Source organism: Gymnoscopelus microlampas (genome assembly GCF_963454915.1).
Source record: "Gymnoscopelus microlampas genome assembly, chromosome: 1".
NCBI lineage: Eukaryota > Metazoa > Chordata > Actinopteri > Myctophiformes > Myctophidae > Gymnoscopelus > Gymnoscopelus microlampas.
Genome location: NC_139962.1, coordinates 56,001,526 through 56,018,592, shown reverse-complemented (window position 1 = coordinate 56,018,592; position 17,067 = coordinate 56,001,526). Strand labels below are relative to the sequence as shown.

General features: G+C 40.4%; 1 protein-coding gene across 1 annotated transcript in view; it reads left to right on the top strand.

The window, feature by feature from the left end:
* LOC311048352 (aminopeptidase N-like) overlaps positions 1 to 7,734 on the top strand; it is a 41,537-nt gene extending 33,803 nt beyond the window's left edge. The window contains exons 14-22 of the mRNA XM_084061584.1: positions 127 to 263; positions 1,451 to 1,506; positions 2,025 to 2,172; positions 2,997 to 3,088; positions 3,768 to 3,878; positions 4,921 to 5,088; positions 5,770 to 5,910; positions 6,477 to 6,558; positions 7,580 to 7,734. Of these exons, the coding sequence (XP_083917710.1) occupies positions 127 to 263; positions 1,451 to 1,506; positions 2,025 to 2,172; positions 2,997 to 3,088; positions 3,768 to 3,878; positions 4,921 to 5,088; positions 5,770 to 5,910; positions 6,477 to 6,558; positions 7,580 to 7,732 (1,088 nt within the window). The 3' untranslated portion in view covers positions 7,733 to 7,734. The remainder of the gene's footprint in view (positions 1 to 126; positions 264 to 1,450; positions 1,507 to 2,024; positions 2,173 to 2,996; positions 3,089 to 3,767; positions 3,879 to 4,920; positions 5,089 to 5,769; positions 5,911 to 6,476; positions 6,559 to 7,579) is intronic.
* Positions 7,735 to 17,067: the final 9,333 nt, after the last annotated feature.

The window sequence follows — 17,067 nt, the reverse complement described above, 5'->3', positions numbered from 1 at the left end:
ATGTAATTCCTCAACTCCTAAAATTTCAAGTGCTTGTCAGGGGGGGGTCCCCAGTTCAAATATGATTATTTTGGGGGGTCGCGGCCAGAAAAGTTTTACAGTTTTTTTCTTTATTTTTCTTCCCAGATGTCCATGGTCCGATGAGAGCGTGGGGAGCAGCAGACTGGGTGCTGGCCAACAGTAATGTCTCTGGTTACTATAGGGTTAACTATGACCTGGACAACTGGGAGCGCCTGCTCCACTTGCTCAACACCGACCACCAGGTCAGAACCAGAGACAATAAAAACAAATATGGACCAAGGGAGCCCCATTGGTTTCTGCAGACCAAAACAAACTTGCACTTTACGATAAAAGCATGAAATCTGGCACACACAAAATATACACATTTTTTCCTTAATTACAGAATCAGCCAATAACTTGTGAGGACGTGGTGCCCCCAAGTGGCGGCCAGAGAGGCCATGGCCTCCTTGACAAAATTACTGACCACCTCAATGGCCACCGTTGCCAGTCACAGACTTCTGTGTAATAGTCAATGGAAGAATCACCCTGGAAAACAATCTAGCTGGCATTTTTTAGATAAAGTACTTCATGTGTTGTTTCCATTTGATTTGTATGTACTTAATATATTTCTACTGTATGCCAAGCTATCAGGGGTCATCACCATGCTGGCTTATAGTGGACATTTTTTATCAAAAAATATGTTTGCCATGGACACAAAATGAGTGAACTGTGAGAGTAATGGGGGTCCTTGAAAATAAAACGTTTGAGAACAACTGTCCTATAGTGGACTATGTGCCATGCACAGTGTCATAGTAAATCAGTGTCATACACATTCTGAAGAAAACCTGGAGACTGACATTCAGTAATTGGGTCTTATGATCAAAATTATAATGTTATTTAAAAACAAAATCTAGAATTTGCCATGGACCAGGCCAAGTCTTGCCACGGACACATTTGTCCGTGTACGGACATATTGATGACCCCTGCAAGCTATTAAAGTCACTGTTTAGTCATAAACATTGAGTAATTAGCATAACTTGGGCACAGGCCTACTCGGGAACGATGCAAGTTGGGAAAATCATTGCATCAGTTGTAGACAGTGTGCACCAAGATGTGAAATTGTTTGCATTTGCTTTTGCAAAGCTCGAACAGAGCCATGCCCATGAAAATATATGTAGAAAGAGAAGGTAAGAGCATGTAAAATACATTGATTAGACTGCAAAATGGCGCACTATCAACAGAAGGACACGTTTATTTGAGTTGATACCTATTCATGATTGTTTTGCTGTTACACAGGCAACGGTGTAAGTGAGAGTATGAAAACCATTCTACACTGTAAATCCTAACATGCTGCTTTAGGCAAAAATATTGAGTGGACCTAACGTTTTTTATTATTTTATTTATTTAAATTTTGATCAGCCTGTTATTAATAATCAGTTAAAATCTTCAGGTGATACCAGTGATCAACAGAGCTCAGATAGTGGACGATGCCTTCAACCTGGCCAGGTGAACCAGCTTTTCACTTTCATGATAGTGTTTCCCATGATGGCACAGCCTTTTCACTTTCATGATAGTGTTTCCCTAATCTGAGCTCCCAGAAGTTTTCGCCGGCGCGGCGAGGAACTTCTGGGCCAGAGCCCTGGTATTTGTGGGCGGGATGTACGTCACGCTCTGAATCTGAGCGGACACGCCTCTTACCGGTCTGAGAGCTGTGCAACTCGTCTAAAAAGTCCGACGAGAGGCAAACAGCAGTACACAACAATGGCGGCCGAAATTTCTCAAGGGGAAATTGCTTCCCGTCGATTTTATTTAGATGCAACACCCACTGCATGTGGATCCCGCCCCCTTTTCTTCATTGGCTGTTGATTTGAATCACAACGCAGTGGCCGCGCCCCTGCTGTCCAAGCTCCGACGCTAACCCTCCCAGACTAGTGTTTCCCATGATGGCACAGCCTTTTCACTTTCATGTTAGTATTTGCCATTATTGAGATTGATGTTTGTCTGTTGTTTATTTGGTCCTATAGAGCCAAAATAATCAACACAACGTTAGCCCTGAGAACAACCAAATACCTGTTTGATGAGAGAGACTACATCCCCTGGGAGTCTGCCCTGAGGAGCCTCAGCTACTACATACTGATGTTTGACAGGACCGAGGTCTTCGGAGCTTTACAGGTTTGTACAGTACTACTGTATTTTATAACTGCCTATTTTATAAAAGCTCACAGTTGTGAGCTTGTAGATCTGCTAGTTTCAAAAGATTTTTTTGAAGACTTGGGACATTCTGTATAACGAGTACTTTTGGTACTTTAAGTACATTGTGATGCCAATACTTTTGTACTTTTACTCAAGTACATTTTTTATTCCGGACTTTTAGTATTTCTACATTGCAGTATTGATAGTTTTACTTAAGTAAAAAATGTGAGTACTTTTTCCACCACTGCTATGATACTCAATGTTTGATCAGGCTGAGGAGCTTTAATGGGCAATACTACTATCTGTGTTAGTACTAATAACATGTGTTAAAAAAGTATATGCAAGCAACCACCACTTTTAACGTACTGTAAATGAAAAGGTCACCCAACAAATGACTTACTTTCTATCAATTACTCACCCCATGAAGCCTTGAATTCATGGAGATGTTTTGTTTTTTGTCTCATTCCTAAGCCAATAATTTGATGTCCGGCGGAAAGATGCTAATGTCTCCGGTAGGAGACTCAAAGTTGACTCTTTGTGTCTCCTACCGGAGCCGCCGTCGGTCATCAAATTATTGGCTTAGGAATGCGACCAAACCAAAAAAATCATCTCCATGAATTCAAGGCTTCATGGGTTGTGTAATTGATAGAAAAAAAGTTTTTGGGGGGTGAACTATGCTATATTAAATTGACTGTTTCCGCGAACTTACTTAAAAGTTGACTCGACCATTCTGTCGCTTGTCAGGAGTTTTGTGGGAAATGAGCAAAGAAGATATTGTGAGTTAGTTTGTTTGTTTGTTGTAGGCTTACCTCAAGAAACAAATAAGACCTCTCTTTGAGCACTTTAAGACAGTGACAGAAAACTGGACCAAAGTACCAGAGGAACACAATGACCAGTAAAACACACACACACACACACACACACACACACACACACACACACACACACACACACACACACACACACACACACACACACACACACACACACGAAGAACAAATATTCTATAGTGTACACATTCATATACCCATACAGTACTAACATACTGCGCATATACACACATACTGTACATAATGTGTACTGTATATACAGTACACATTGCAAACACACACGTTGCGCACACACACACACACACACACACACACACACACACACACACACACACACACACACACACACACACACACACACACACACACACACACACACACACACACACACGTTGTATGACAAGTTGTCATGTACTGTATTGAAGATGTGGTCTTAATATCGTTGCTGTCAATAAGAAACCACTGATCTCCATATTTCATTTTTTTCTTAAATGAACGTCCTACTTGGTCATACTACAGTGTCACACAAAAGTAGCAAAAATATCCGACTTACAAGCCGACTTAATAGCCGACTTACACGCTCAAAACGTGTCGCTACCCGCCGCGTTTTGAGTTTGTAGATCTTGGCTATTTTTGATACTGTATTTATTTTTATTTGAATTCTGAAGAGTAACAGTTACACCCGACAGCAACGATATATGTAACTGACAGCTACTGTAAATGGTCTTGTGTTTGTCCTGTCAGGTATAATGAGATCAATGCAATAGGAATGGCCTGCAGCATGGGAGTGGAGGGCTGCAGAGAGCTCACCAAGAGCTGGTTCAAACAGTGGATGGACAACCCACAACACAACCCGTACAGTATTTAACTCAACCTCTATTTATGCAGCATTGGTACACATGGAAAATCAATATGCTTCACATGGAATGCATATGAAACAGTAAAAAAATGTATATCTTTGGCCTATATAGAGGCCATTGACAGAAAATACAATCTCGTTCCCTCAATTACTTTAATTCGAGGGAACAAGATAGTATTTAGAAGCCGCAAAATAGTATTTCATGGCCATAAGTTATTTATTTTTTCTGTCAATTGCCCCCGTACCTGAGCCAATAATAATATTTATATATTAATATTTGCTGATGCTGCTTTGGAGACCAATGCAAAACTATACAAAATAATAATATAAACTCCAAAACAACTGTTTCAATCACAGATGATCCAGGTTCAAAGAGAATTTTTAAAGCATGGTTTTGCTCTCGTTAAGATTGGTGTCCTATTAACTTCAATTAGTCAAATATTGGATTATTGGCAACTTTTTGGGGATGGAAGTAGTCCTTTAAAATGTAGGATTGCAATACAGTTAAACACCTGATTCTAACTGGTTGATTAGTCAATCAATAGTTTTTCGAGTTGGTTGGTTGGTTTACTTAACCAACCATGCTATGAGCTTGTAGATCTGCATTTCTTTTGAAAAATAGTGAAGATTTGTGAAAATCTTTGAATATGTATTTTTTAAAGTGAACATTTTTAACTCTGTTACAACTTCTGGGGGTCCCTGGAACAAAATATTTTGAGATGGAGATATATTTTGAAATATATTTACATTCAAGGATTTAGAAGACATTTGTAGAATCCCCAGAAGCAAATATTTGAGTTAAACATGTTAAAAAATATATATTCAAAGATTTACACACATTTTAACGATTTTTTTTCAGAAAATGGCATATCTACAAGCTCAAGCTTGTATATCTGCTTTTTTTTAATAGCCCAAAGACATCTTAAAATGACACAGATACGTTCCCGGTCTTAATGGGTTAAGTGGTTAATTAATTAAGTAATTTAAGTAATTAATGAACTGACAGATTTATTTTTGTTTGTCATTGTGCTGACTCAGGATCCACCCCAACCTGAAGTACACGGTGTACTGCAGTGCCATCGCGTACGGCGGTGTGGAGGAGTGGGACTTTGCCTGGACGATGTTCCAGAACGCCACCGTGGCAACGGAGGCTGCCAAACTCCGCTCGGCCCTATCCTGTGCTAAATCCCCCTGGCTGCTCAACAGGTACTCAGAAAAAAAAAAACACCTTATTTATGGTACATATGGTACCCAGTGAAGAGTACCCACATTTGTTACTGAAGTACAAGTATCAATGCTACAATGCAGAAATACTCTGTTACAAGTAAAAGTCTGGTATTAAAAATGTACTTCAGTAAAAGTAAAAACAAAAAATTAAAGTAAAAGTTCACATTTTTAAGAATGTCCCATTTCACAAGTTTTAAAATGTATTTAAAACAAATTGAAAATAGCAGATCTACAAGCTCACAACACGTCGCTTTGCGACGCGTTGTGAGCTTGTATATCGGCTATTTTCAAATAGCCAAAGTATACCCGTCTATAAGGAAGTATAAAGTCAGGGGCGGATCACGCATCGGCATATAACTCTATGCGTATCTTAGTAAACAGCGCCCTCTTGAGACTTAAAAAAAAAGACGCTTGTATTAGCAGACCGGCTTGTATTTGCTTTCTTCAACAACTAACTAACCCTAACCCTAATAGAGGTCACTATTAGAGGATTTACGGTAGTTTATGTTTTATATTTATGTTATGTTGTAAAAGACAGACATAACTAATGGCATGAGCAAAAAATATGATTAAGTAGCCTACTACAACACCTTTTTGTACTTGTAGGCTAATAATAAAATGCTGCTGTACATATAAGCCAACATATTGTGTGACTCCCAGGTATCTGGAGTACTGCCTGGACCCCACAAAGATCCGTAAGCAGGATGCCAGCTCCACCATCCAGGGAATTGCAGGGAACGTGGTGGCCATGCCTCTGGCCTGGAACTTCATCAGAGCCCGGTGGAGCTACCTCTTCCAACAGTAAGCCTTCCTCCACTGTAAGGTTTTTTGCACGTAGCCAATTCTCTGAGGTATACCTGGGATTCTCAACCAGTTGGGGGGTCCCCAACTGATTTTGGAGGGTCCCCAGATGATTAGCTTAATTAATGTGCAACATTGTTTTCTCACTCAACAGTAAACAAACCAACATACAGTATAAGTGTATACATGGTATCTGCACATTTCTTACGACTTTAAGACCTTTTTAATACCAAATTGGCCAAATAATTACGCAAGAAAGAGGCAAACATTATGGAAGTAGCCGATATACTTGTAGTTTGTCTATTTTCGCAATATTTATCTGTGGAACTGAATCAAACTAATTGTACTGTCTACAATTCCAAGTGCTTGTCAGGGTGGGGGTCGACCGAAAAGAGACGATCTGACATTTTCTTCCGATGTTTGCCGCAGAATAGGGATGCTACATGGTTCAAGTGGTTAAACTGACTTCCTCTCAGGGTTCCAAACACGATTTCTTTGGAATAAACCGTCTGTCTGTCTGTCTGTCTGTCTGTCTGTCTGTCTGTCTGTCTGTCTGTCTGTGTCAGGTATGGCAGAGGATCCTTCTCCTTCTCTAATCTCATCAATGGAATAACAAGAAGATTCAACACAGAGTTTGAGCTCAAGGAGGTACGTATGTAACTTGATCAGAATAACAATACAGGTTTATGATACAAACATCAGGGCACACCGGTGGATGACTGGACAGGGTGTCAGCGATGTAGGGTTCATTGGTAAAGGAGTTCAAAGATCTCTGGTTTTGACGTCATAGAGCACTCTAATCTCAGTCTGACTAGATACAGTGCTCATTAAAGGGATATCTCACTTTCAAACATGTCTGGGGTCATTTTAGCGTCTACTCAGGCTTTTGTGTCCAGACAGTTTTTAAGTTGATTGATTCAGTATTTAGACATTTAATATGAATGTTATCAGACACGCCCCTTTTCTATACAAACCCACTGTAACTTCAAACTCAATTTTAACCATGTTATATTACAGTAATTGAAAACACACTCCTTGGTTCTGGTGATTGATATTAGCCTTCTAATACGTGAGGGGTCCATGTTTTTTTTTTTTTTCAGAATCTGATTCATCTGACCACCTCTGGATGGTCCTAGTCGTTGTAACTGTGTGTATGAAAAACAAACTAAGATAAGACAACTTCAAGGCTTATCTTCTGTCCTACAAAAAATATTAGATTTAGTAGATGTTATAGTAATAGTAGCATATTATGTATGTTTTTTGTTTTTGTATATGAAATGCAAACCTATGAACTTCAAAACACAAAGTAGTTATCAGCTACTGCTGATTACGTCTGTAGGACACAAATGGCATGTTTATTTTTTTATTTTAAGGAAAGAAACATCCCAAAGTAATTTTCCTCTCTGTTTCCTCTCTCCTCTCTCCATCCTTTTACCATTATGCTCATTCTCTCTCTCTCTCTCTCTCTCTCTCTCTCTCTCTCTCTCTCTCTCTCTCTCTCTCTCTCTCTCTCTCTCTCTCTCTCTCTCTCTCTCTCTCTCTCTCTCTCTCTCTCTCTCTCTCTCTCTCTCTCTCTCTCTCTCTCTCTCTCTCTCTCTCTCTCTCTCTCTCTCTCTCTCTCTCTCTCTCTCTCTCTCCCCCTCTCTCTCCCCCCCCCCTCCACACACAGCTGAAGCAGTTCAAAGAGGAGAACCTAAGTGTTGGGTTCGGCTCAGCGACCATGGCCCTGGAGCAGGCCATAGAGAAGACCACAGCCAACATTAGATGGCTGTCAGAGAACAAAGCACAAGTACTGCGGTGGTTAACTGATGAAACCACATGATCGAAACCTCACACTGTGCAGCTCATTGTCTAGGACAGATCACACTCACGAAACGGAAATAATCCTGCTAGTCCGACAAAACTTCAGCCATTTGTCTTGGTGACAATCTTTTTTTTGTTGTTGTTGTTGTACCATGTTTTTCTTTTAAACTTTTGTAAACAAGGGAGAGTTGGCTGAACATTGACATCAGGAACAGCTTAGAACAGCTTGTTCTTTGCATCATACAGTTACACAACACACATTCACACCCATGGGAGTCTTCTGCTGTTGACCACTGGGAACTATCGAGTACAACAACCACAGCCTTCTACATATGGCCAATGGGAACTGCCCAATACAACCTCAGTCTTCTACAGTTGGCCAATGGGAACTGCCCAATACAACAACAGTCTTCTACAGTTGGCCAATGGGAACCATCAAATACGTACGTGTCAGAACAGCTCCACAGCAGTGATTTCTTAGGTGCTTTGATCAAGGACATCTGTTTCAACAGTTTCCATTCGCTTTTTCTACCCCTGATTTTCCCAAACTTAAGGCCATTTCTTTAACCTCTAGCTCTGTGAGGCTCAGACACTTTCATGTCTCATTACATATCGTCCTCAGACCAGCCCTCCATCAAGGACCCCCACATGTATTAGTATTTGGCCACTGACCAGCATTTGATGTTCTCCCATGAGAGAACATGTGTTATGTTAAAATTATTATTCATATTTTTTTTTTTTAAGGTTCAAAAATAGCATATATGGCATACATGGGCAACTGGCGGCCCGGGGCCACATGCGGCCCCCACCTTCACTTAATGCGGCCCACAGGTTAATAACGGATACTGATATTGATTTCAGCTGTTACAATTCCAAACATGAACAACTTTAATTACTTCAGTCTATATTTGTAGCTTAATGACTGGTATTATAATTCTATTGTCTTTTTTATGTCCAATGTATTTGTATTTAAGTTCATAAAGTTAACATAAGTATAACTAAATGCATTTGAAATTAAATAGAAATGTTACTTTTCAGGTTTCCAATTCAAAAATAGCAAAAATAGCAGATCTACAAGCTCAAAACGTGCCGCGGCGCGTTTTGAGCTTGTTGATCGGCTACTTTTGCTACTTTTGTGTGACATAGAATGGCAAAAAAAAGTTTAAATATGGAGATAAGAGGTGTCTGCTCGACAGTATATGCAATGTGGCCTTCTGGAGTGAGTGTGGAAATATAGTGTCCCTCTCCAAAGTTGCCCACCTCTGATATAGGGCCTATCATACGTACTTATAGGGCATAGAGCCTTCATCCTACTCCTCCCAGGGTGCACTACGTTAGTCCGACAGACCATTCCTCCGACAGCCCATTCCTCCGCCGTTTACTATACTAACCCTATACCTAACCCTAACCCTAACCTTAACCGCACGCGGAAGCCACGTAGTCGGAGTAATGGGATGTCGGACTTACATACTGTCCCCCTCCTCCCACCCAACACTCCCTGCTGACATGCTCCGCCCCGCCCCCAGCCTGTAGGAGTATGTGCACAAATACCACCCTCCAATTGTGTTCCTGTAGACGCTCGATAAAGCCAGACAAACCACGGCGGAAACCCACAACCTCCGCGGTGGCGGGCAGGCACTTCCACCGAGCGGTGGGATGTTTTTTTAACCATCATGGTTTTGGAAACGGATCGAAGTTTGTCGAAATCTTGTGAAAACACCATGCTCTCTTACATCAATACTGATGTTCTGTTGTTTTGTGCAGATTATGTGCATTGGACCTTGATGTATCACAGATACTGTGTGTGTGTGTGTGTGTGTGTGTGTGTGTGTGTGTGTGTGTGTGTGTGTGTGTGTGTGTGTGTGTGTGTGTGTGTGTGTGTGTGTGTGTGTGTGTGTGTGTGTGTGTGTGTGTGTGTGTGTGCGCGCGCGCGCGCGCGTGCGTGCGTGCGTGCGTTTCTGTGTGAACATGTGTGTTTTTATACAGATTGTGTCTGTGTGTGTATTCATTTCCCAGTGTTTCTCCAGTGGACAATCCTTATGAGTAAATGATAGCCTACTGTAAAACAAAAAAAAAAGAAAAAAAAGAAAGAAAGAAAAAATGAATGATATTGAATAAAGTGAGACTACGCGATTTTTGTTCTGTCTCAAATTACTGCAGTTTTGATATTGGTCTTAAAACGTATGTTGATGACATAATGCTCTAATATGAATTGATGGAATCCTTTAACAGTCCTACCAACCCAAAGAGCATGAACGTACGGTATATTCACCCACTTGGCGCTTCATGGCTCATGAATGAGGAGCATCAGCATTGACACAAACCATTTAGTACGGTTTGGTTTGGTTTAGCTGCACTTAATACAGAATGTGGAGAAGGAAAGTGATTTGTTATAAAAAAAAAAATATTTTGTGTAATTGAGTCTCCATTGCATTACGTTTCTGTCGGTGGAAAATATGTCCGAAACAGCTTTTCAAATTCAAAAGTAGCAAACGTAGCAGATCTACTTTTGTGTGACCTAGAATGGCAAAAAAAAGTTTAAATATGGAGATAAGAGGTGTCTGCTCGACAGTATATGCAATGTGGCCTTCTGGAGTGAGTGTGGAAATATAGTGTCCCTCTCCAAAGTTGCCCACCTCTGATATAGGGCCTATCGTACGTACCTATAGGGCGTAGAGCCTTCGTCCTACTCCTCCCACCCAACACTCCCTGCTGACATGCTCCGCCCCGCCCCCAGCCTGTAGGAGTATGTGCAGTGACAAATACCACCCTCCAATTGTGTTCCTGTAGACGCTGGATAAAAGCCAGACAAACCACGGTGGAAACCCACAACCTCCGCGGTGGCGGGCAGGCACTTTACCACCGAGCGGTGGGATGTTTTTTTAACCATCATGATTTTGGAAACGGATCGAAGTTTGTCGAAATCTTGTGAAAACACCATGCTCTCTTACATCAATACTGATGTTCTGTTGTTTTGTGCAGATTGTGTGCATTGGACCTTGATGTATCACAGATACAGTGTGTGTGTGTGTGTGTGTGTGTGTGTGTGTGTGTGTGTGTGTGTGTGTGTGTGTGTGTGTGTGTGTGTGTATTTCTGTATGCGTGTCAGTGTGAACATGTGTGTTTTTATACAGATTGTGTCTGTGTGTGTATTCATTTCCCAGTGTTTCTCCAGTGGACAATCCTTATGAGTAAATGATAGCCTACTGTAAAACAAAAAAAAACAAAAAAAAGAAAGAAAGAAAAAATGAATGATATTGAATAAAGTGAGACTACGCGATTTTTGTTCTGTCTCAAATTACTGCAGTTTTGATATTGGTCTTAAAACGTATGTTGATGACATAATGCTCTAATATGAATTGATGGAATCCTTTAACAGTCCTATCAACCCAAAGAGCATGAACGTACGGTATATTCACCCACTTGGCGCTTCATGGCTCATGAATGAGGAGCATCAGCATTGACACAAACCATTTAGTACGGTTTGGTTTGGTTTAGCTGCACTTAATACAGAATGTGGAGAAGGAAAGTGATTTGTTATAAAAAAAACAGATTTTGTGTAATTGAGTCTCCATTGCATTACGTCTCTGTCGGTGGAAAATCTGTCCGAAACAGCTTTTCAAATTCAAAAGTAGCAAACGTAGCAGATCTACAAGCTCAAAACGTGTCTTTTTGATGCTTTTGTGTGACGCTGTAGTATGAATAAAATATATAAAATATAATATATAATAAAATAAAATATGGAGATAAGATTACTGCCCGACAGCAACGATATCTAAACATAGAGAAAAACAAATGGAATATAATCAAAATGCAGAAGATGAATCACAGTCAGGAGTGAGAAATAAGGGAGTAGAAGTCAGGAGTGCGTTAGTCAGCAAAACCACCAGCTCTTTAGAGTTATTTTTACTTAGCTGTCATTATGACTATGAGGATGGTTCCAGACTGAGTTCTTGGTAATTTGTGCTTACATTACATCACCACCCTGCCATATGAGTGCTGCTAAACACTGGTATTCCACTCCTTCATCATATTGCATCTCCTTGTACTGTATGTGTCTACCAGTGGTGGAAAAAGTACTCAATTGTTTTAGCCTCGCGTGGCCAGACAATATCACACGACACACTGCCGAGGGCTAAAGTGCATGCAATTTTGCAAAGGCAGATTCGTCTGGAACCAGGCTACAATTGTTTTACTTCAGTAAAAGTATCAATACTGACGTAGAAAAACATTGAAAGTAAACAAATGTACTTAAAGTACCAAAAGTAGAACGTACTCATTATGCAGAATGTCCCATTTTACAACTTTTCAAATGTAGAAAATGTGTAAAAAAGCTTTTGAAAATAGCAGATCTACAAGCTCACAATGCATCACATCACGACGCATTGTGAGCTTGAAGAGCGGCTATTTTCAAATGGCTGCAATGTTATATAGGGCTGAAGTGGTTAATGTATGTTTTGTAATAATAATAAAAATCAACAAAGTAACTAGTAACTAAAGTTATATAGTAAAAGTATGTTTTCTTCTGAGATGTAGTGGAGTAGAAGTAAAAGTACTGAAAATTGTATATACTCCAGTAAAGTAAAAATGTCTCAAAATACATAAGTACAGTACTTGAGTAAATGTTAGTTACTTTAGTTTACTACAGCACCGGTGTCTACAGCACCTTCCACTATAATGTGTGTATATCTGAGACAGCATGGCACTGGCAACTCTACATGCTCATTCCTTATAATTTGCTCCATGCAGAAAAGAGCATCAGCTAATTGCGGTTCAGGTTCAAGTCCTCCTGATGCAGCAATTGTGTCCTGCCAAAGTGCAAAGCCTTATACTGTGTATCGTTGCTGTCGGGCAGAAACCTCTTATCTCCATATTCTAACTTCTTGTGTTTTCTTTTGGTAAATTAACGCCCTACTTGATCATATTACGGCATCACACAAAAGCATCAAAAGTAGCAGATTCAGTGTCCACTCAACAGAGATAATATCTCTGCTGTCCGGCAGAAACCAGTCCAAAATGTTCATTTTTCAGGAAAAAAACAAAACAAAAAGTGGATTTAGGAGGTTTTGTCCATCATTGATAAGAACAGCTGAATGGACCTCCAAGCTCACAATGAGGTTGGAGGTCAAAGGGGGTGGAGCCTGGAGTCAGCAAAACCAGCTAACTCCACCCCTCTTTGGTGGTTTAGCAGAAAGTTTGAGGATTCAATGGAGTTAGCTGCTTTTGTCAGAAGCGCTGGTTTAGTCAGAAGCGCCTTTTCATTATTTTCATTGGTTCAATATTTTTTAATGAACACACAGACGTAAAGGGTGTTCAATAGCACTGATTTATGGAAAAAAATGCAAAAGCGGAAAAATGGAGTTGGTTTCTGCCGGACAGCAACGATATATATTAAACACTGAGACTGTCAATCTCCGGAAACCAACACATCTTTAACAAGTTATAAAATAGCCAGAAGTCGTTCTACAGTAGCCTACATATCAAAGTCTATTGAATATTGAAAACACACATTTAAAATCATTTCAAGTCTAGATAAGAAGATGTTGTGGTGAACATCACACCAATGTGTTAAATTCCAGAGTGGCAACGTGATGTGTCTTGATCTCTATGTAATAAGCCAAGAATAGCCGGTCTCATCATGAGAATTTCACAATGTAATTTGCGGGAGTTTTGCTTACACACCCTATTCATATACTGTGAAGAGAACTGGAGAGCTCACACGCCCTTGCTAATAGATTTAAGATCAGCTATTGCACTATCCGCTTTTATATACTGTGCTATGTTACTTAAAGCTGCACTTAATGTAACTTTTATTTAATGAATAAAATGTAATGTTGTCCAATCTGTATGGTAGAGCATGTTAATACAATATGAATTTATACAATTGGGGTGGCTGTATTTTGTCTCCCTGCTCTTCTATTGAGACATTTAGATTGTTTCAAAGGTCATGTCTCACCTAGACACAAGATCTGACACGAGTTTTTACCTGATTTTATCCCCTGAGCAAGCAGGCAGGCTCAATTAAATAATCTGCTCAAGTTCGTCCAGTAGCAAATAAGGATGAAGAGTATGAAAAGTTGAACTAAAATCAATAAAAAAGTTATCGTGCATATGCCTTAGTGTCCTCCAGGTCAGTGGTTCTCAAAGTGGGGCCCCCAGGGGTCCTTGGGCCAGCGAAATGTGGCTGTTCAAAAATAGCAGATATACAAGCTCACAGCACGTCAAATAATCTCGAAAGTATTAGAAAATGTTGCATAAAGTAGATTTGTAAGAGACAAACCCCTTCTGGGGGTCCCGGGCACAACATTTTACATTCTTTTTGAGATGGGGATCCGCAGCCAAATAAAAAGCATTTTGGGGGTCCGTGACATGAAAAAGTTTGAGAACCACTGCTCCAGGTGTCTAAGCATTGAGTGGGAGATACTAGCAACTGTATCATCATCAGTGCTCCTTCCTTGTTTTCCTTGCAGCAAGCTGCCAAAGGGTCTAACCCTGGTTTACCTCAGTTTTCAGTAGACAATATATTTTTAAAAACATTTCATCACAATTGAGGTCAGTACGTGTGACAGGCCTATAATCAATGTTCTCAACTGGGAAAGACTTCTTTGGGACTGGAGTAATAACAGTTTTTTTCCTCCTATATTGCAGTGGTTCTCAAACTGTGGGTCGGGACCCCCAGGGGGGTCCCCACAGGACAGTGAAGTGACAATATAAGGACTTTTCAGACCTAAAATAAAATAAATAAATAAAATACCTAAAAGAAAAAAGACCATTACTGCATCAAAAGTAATCAACACACTATTCTATAAAACGGATCAAATATTGGCCAAATTGTCAAATAATATAAGAAAGAGGCATAAATTGTGAAAATAGCAGATCTGCAAGCTCACAACGCCTCGCAAAGAGCTTGTAGATCGCAAAGAGCTCGTAGATCTGCTATTTTCACTATTTGCCTGTGGAACCAAGTCAAACTAAATGTAATGCCTCAACTCCTACAATTCCAATTGCTTGTCAGGGTGGGGGGTCCCCAGTTCAAATATGATTATTTTGGGGGTCACGGCTTGAAAAGGTTGAGAACCACTGCTATATTGTGCAGGGACAGTGTGTGAGTATAGTGAGCACTATTCAGATGCAGGTTTTTAAAAAGCAGGCAGAAATCCTACCCGTTCCACTGGATCTTCTTAGTGCATAGCTGACGGGACAGTGACAGTGTTGCCATGTCCACTTATTGTAAGCGACTTTGGGCTTCTTTTTCTGTAAAGTCGCTTGTAAATACTGGTAGTTGCGGCTTGTGTTTTGTTGGGCTTGTTTCTAAAGTGTAGTTGCTTATTTGGGCTTGTTTCCACTTGTTTTTAAATTATTATTTAAAGGTAGGGTAAGTGATTTACTTTGGTTAAAATAAGTGTTGAATAGCTCTATATTCTGATAGTACTCTTTGCTATAGAGTGTTTGTTCAGTAAAAGGAGTCTCCCATGTCTCTCCAGCTCTTTATTTAACAGAACATGCATGTTCAGTGCTCTCTCCTGATTGGCTTAAATTCTGTCACCTACCTGACAATGTCCTATATTCTGTTTACTAAAGAGCTGGAGAGACCCCTGTGACTGAACAAACGCTCTGTAGCAATGATTACTATCAGAATATAGTACTTTAACCTTATATATATATATCACTTACCCTTCCTTTAAACCAGTGGTTCTCAAATATTTTCATGTCATGGACCTTGGATCCTAGACCTGGTTGCTTATTTCTCTCACAAAATCAGGCAACACTGAACAGTGACTGCACCTTGTAGCTATCCATCTCAGGGCTTTACAAAGGGGGCTTTCATCTGGAGAAAGCTGATCAAGGATCAGCATAATAAGGCATCCAAATGCTTGTTATGACCCTGGCTGTAAATGTCAAGAAGAACAGAGCCATACAATGTGTGATAGAACATGTTACTGCTCAACGCTACAGTAAACTTTTTTTGCACATTGCCCACACACGGAAAAAAGAGCAGACCAAGGTCACATTTTTTTTCCCTCTAAATTTTTATCCCACGATTTTGAAACCCACTTTTTTTCACACAGTGCCAATTGCCTATGTAATCCTGGGCGTTACTCACTTACTTCGATGCATGAGGAGCTAGCAAGCTGCTTCTTATCACCTGACAGGGGGAGTTTCCCCTATAGGACGTAGCGCGTGGAAGGAACACATTATTCCAACCAGTTCCTTTTCCCTCCATCAGGCGCCCCGGCTGACCAGGGGGAGGCAGTATAGAGACCAGGATTACTGCATGTTTTTTGTGAGGGTACCTACCCTAGGGGACACGGGGAGAACATGCAAACTCCACACAGAGAGGCTCTTTCGCCAACCCCACCTACGGTATGGGCACTGATGACGCGGAGGAGAGAACACGTCCCCATGCAGCGCCCATAGTGTCCCCGGCGAGACTCGAACCCAGGAAGTTACAGCAGGCGCCACCGCGCCCCCAAGGTTACGTTTTCGAAGTATTGAGGGTTAACTGTTTAACTAGTCAACTGTCTGAAAATACACCTTAACATGAATACAACAACACTACACATACACAATGACACATTGTGTAGCATGAAATACCAACATTTTACTTCCCTATCCCTTCGCACGCATTGGTCTGCTGTTCTCAAAAATAAATTTTCCTTGTCAACTCAATTAGTTTCTTTTCCTCAAAAATGTCACATAACACGCAACTGTTAATGTCTGTCTATTTGTCTGTCTATTTGCTTACACATCACCAGCTTGCTACTGAAGTCATATGTAATATTTGTATGTGGAAGTATTTCATTCCATTTCTCTGATGTGAACTAAAAGTTGTAATTGTTTTATAGACACTAAAGTCATGAGAACAAGATAGCACAGCATGTCATATGAACTGGGTTTTGGCACTGAAAGAAAGCAGACTCTGTGCTACATTAGTGCTCCAATGCGCATCTGCTCCCTTTCATACAGTGAGTGTGGTTCTACTATCTCCACTAATTTGCATTGCAAGTTCTTATCAACGGGGAAAAAAGGGAGATCCCGCACACACTTACAGCAAAAATAAGTGTTTTATTGCGAGTATAGCGTTTTGGTCCAACTGACCTGGAAGGTCATTTGGACCAAAACGTTGTACTCGCAATACATTTTTTTTTTGCTGTAAGTGAAGACAATGTGCCGGATCTCCCTTTTTTCCTGTCTCAGTCCGAGTGAAATGTTTGTGGCTAACAGAGTCAATACTTTTCAAGCTGTTCTTCTGAACTTAATGAGTAGATTCATGTGTCACTTGGGTCTGTGAATAGCATCATTGTCAGTATAAGTAACCCTGTGAAGAGCATCGCTAGATACTCTTCTAGCCTT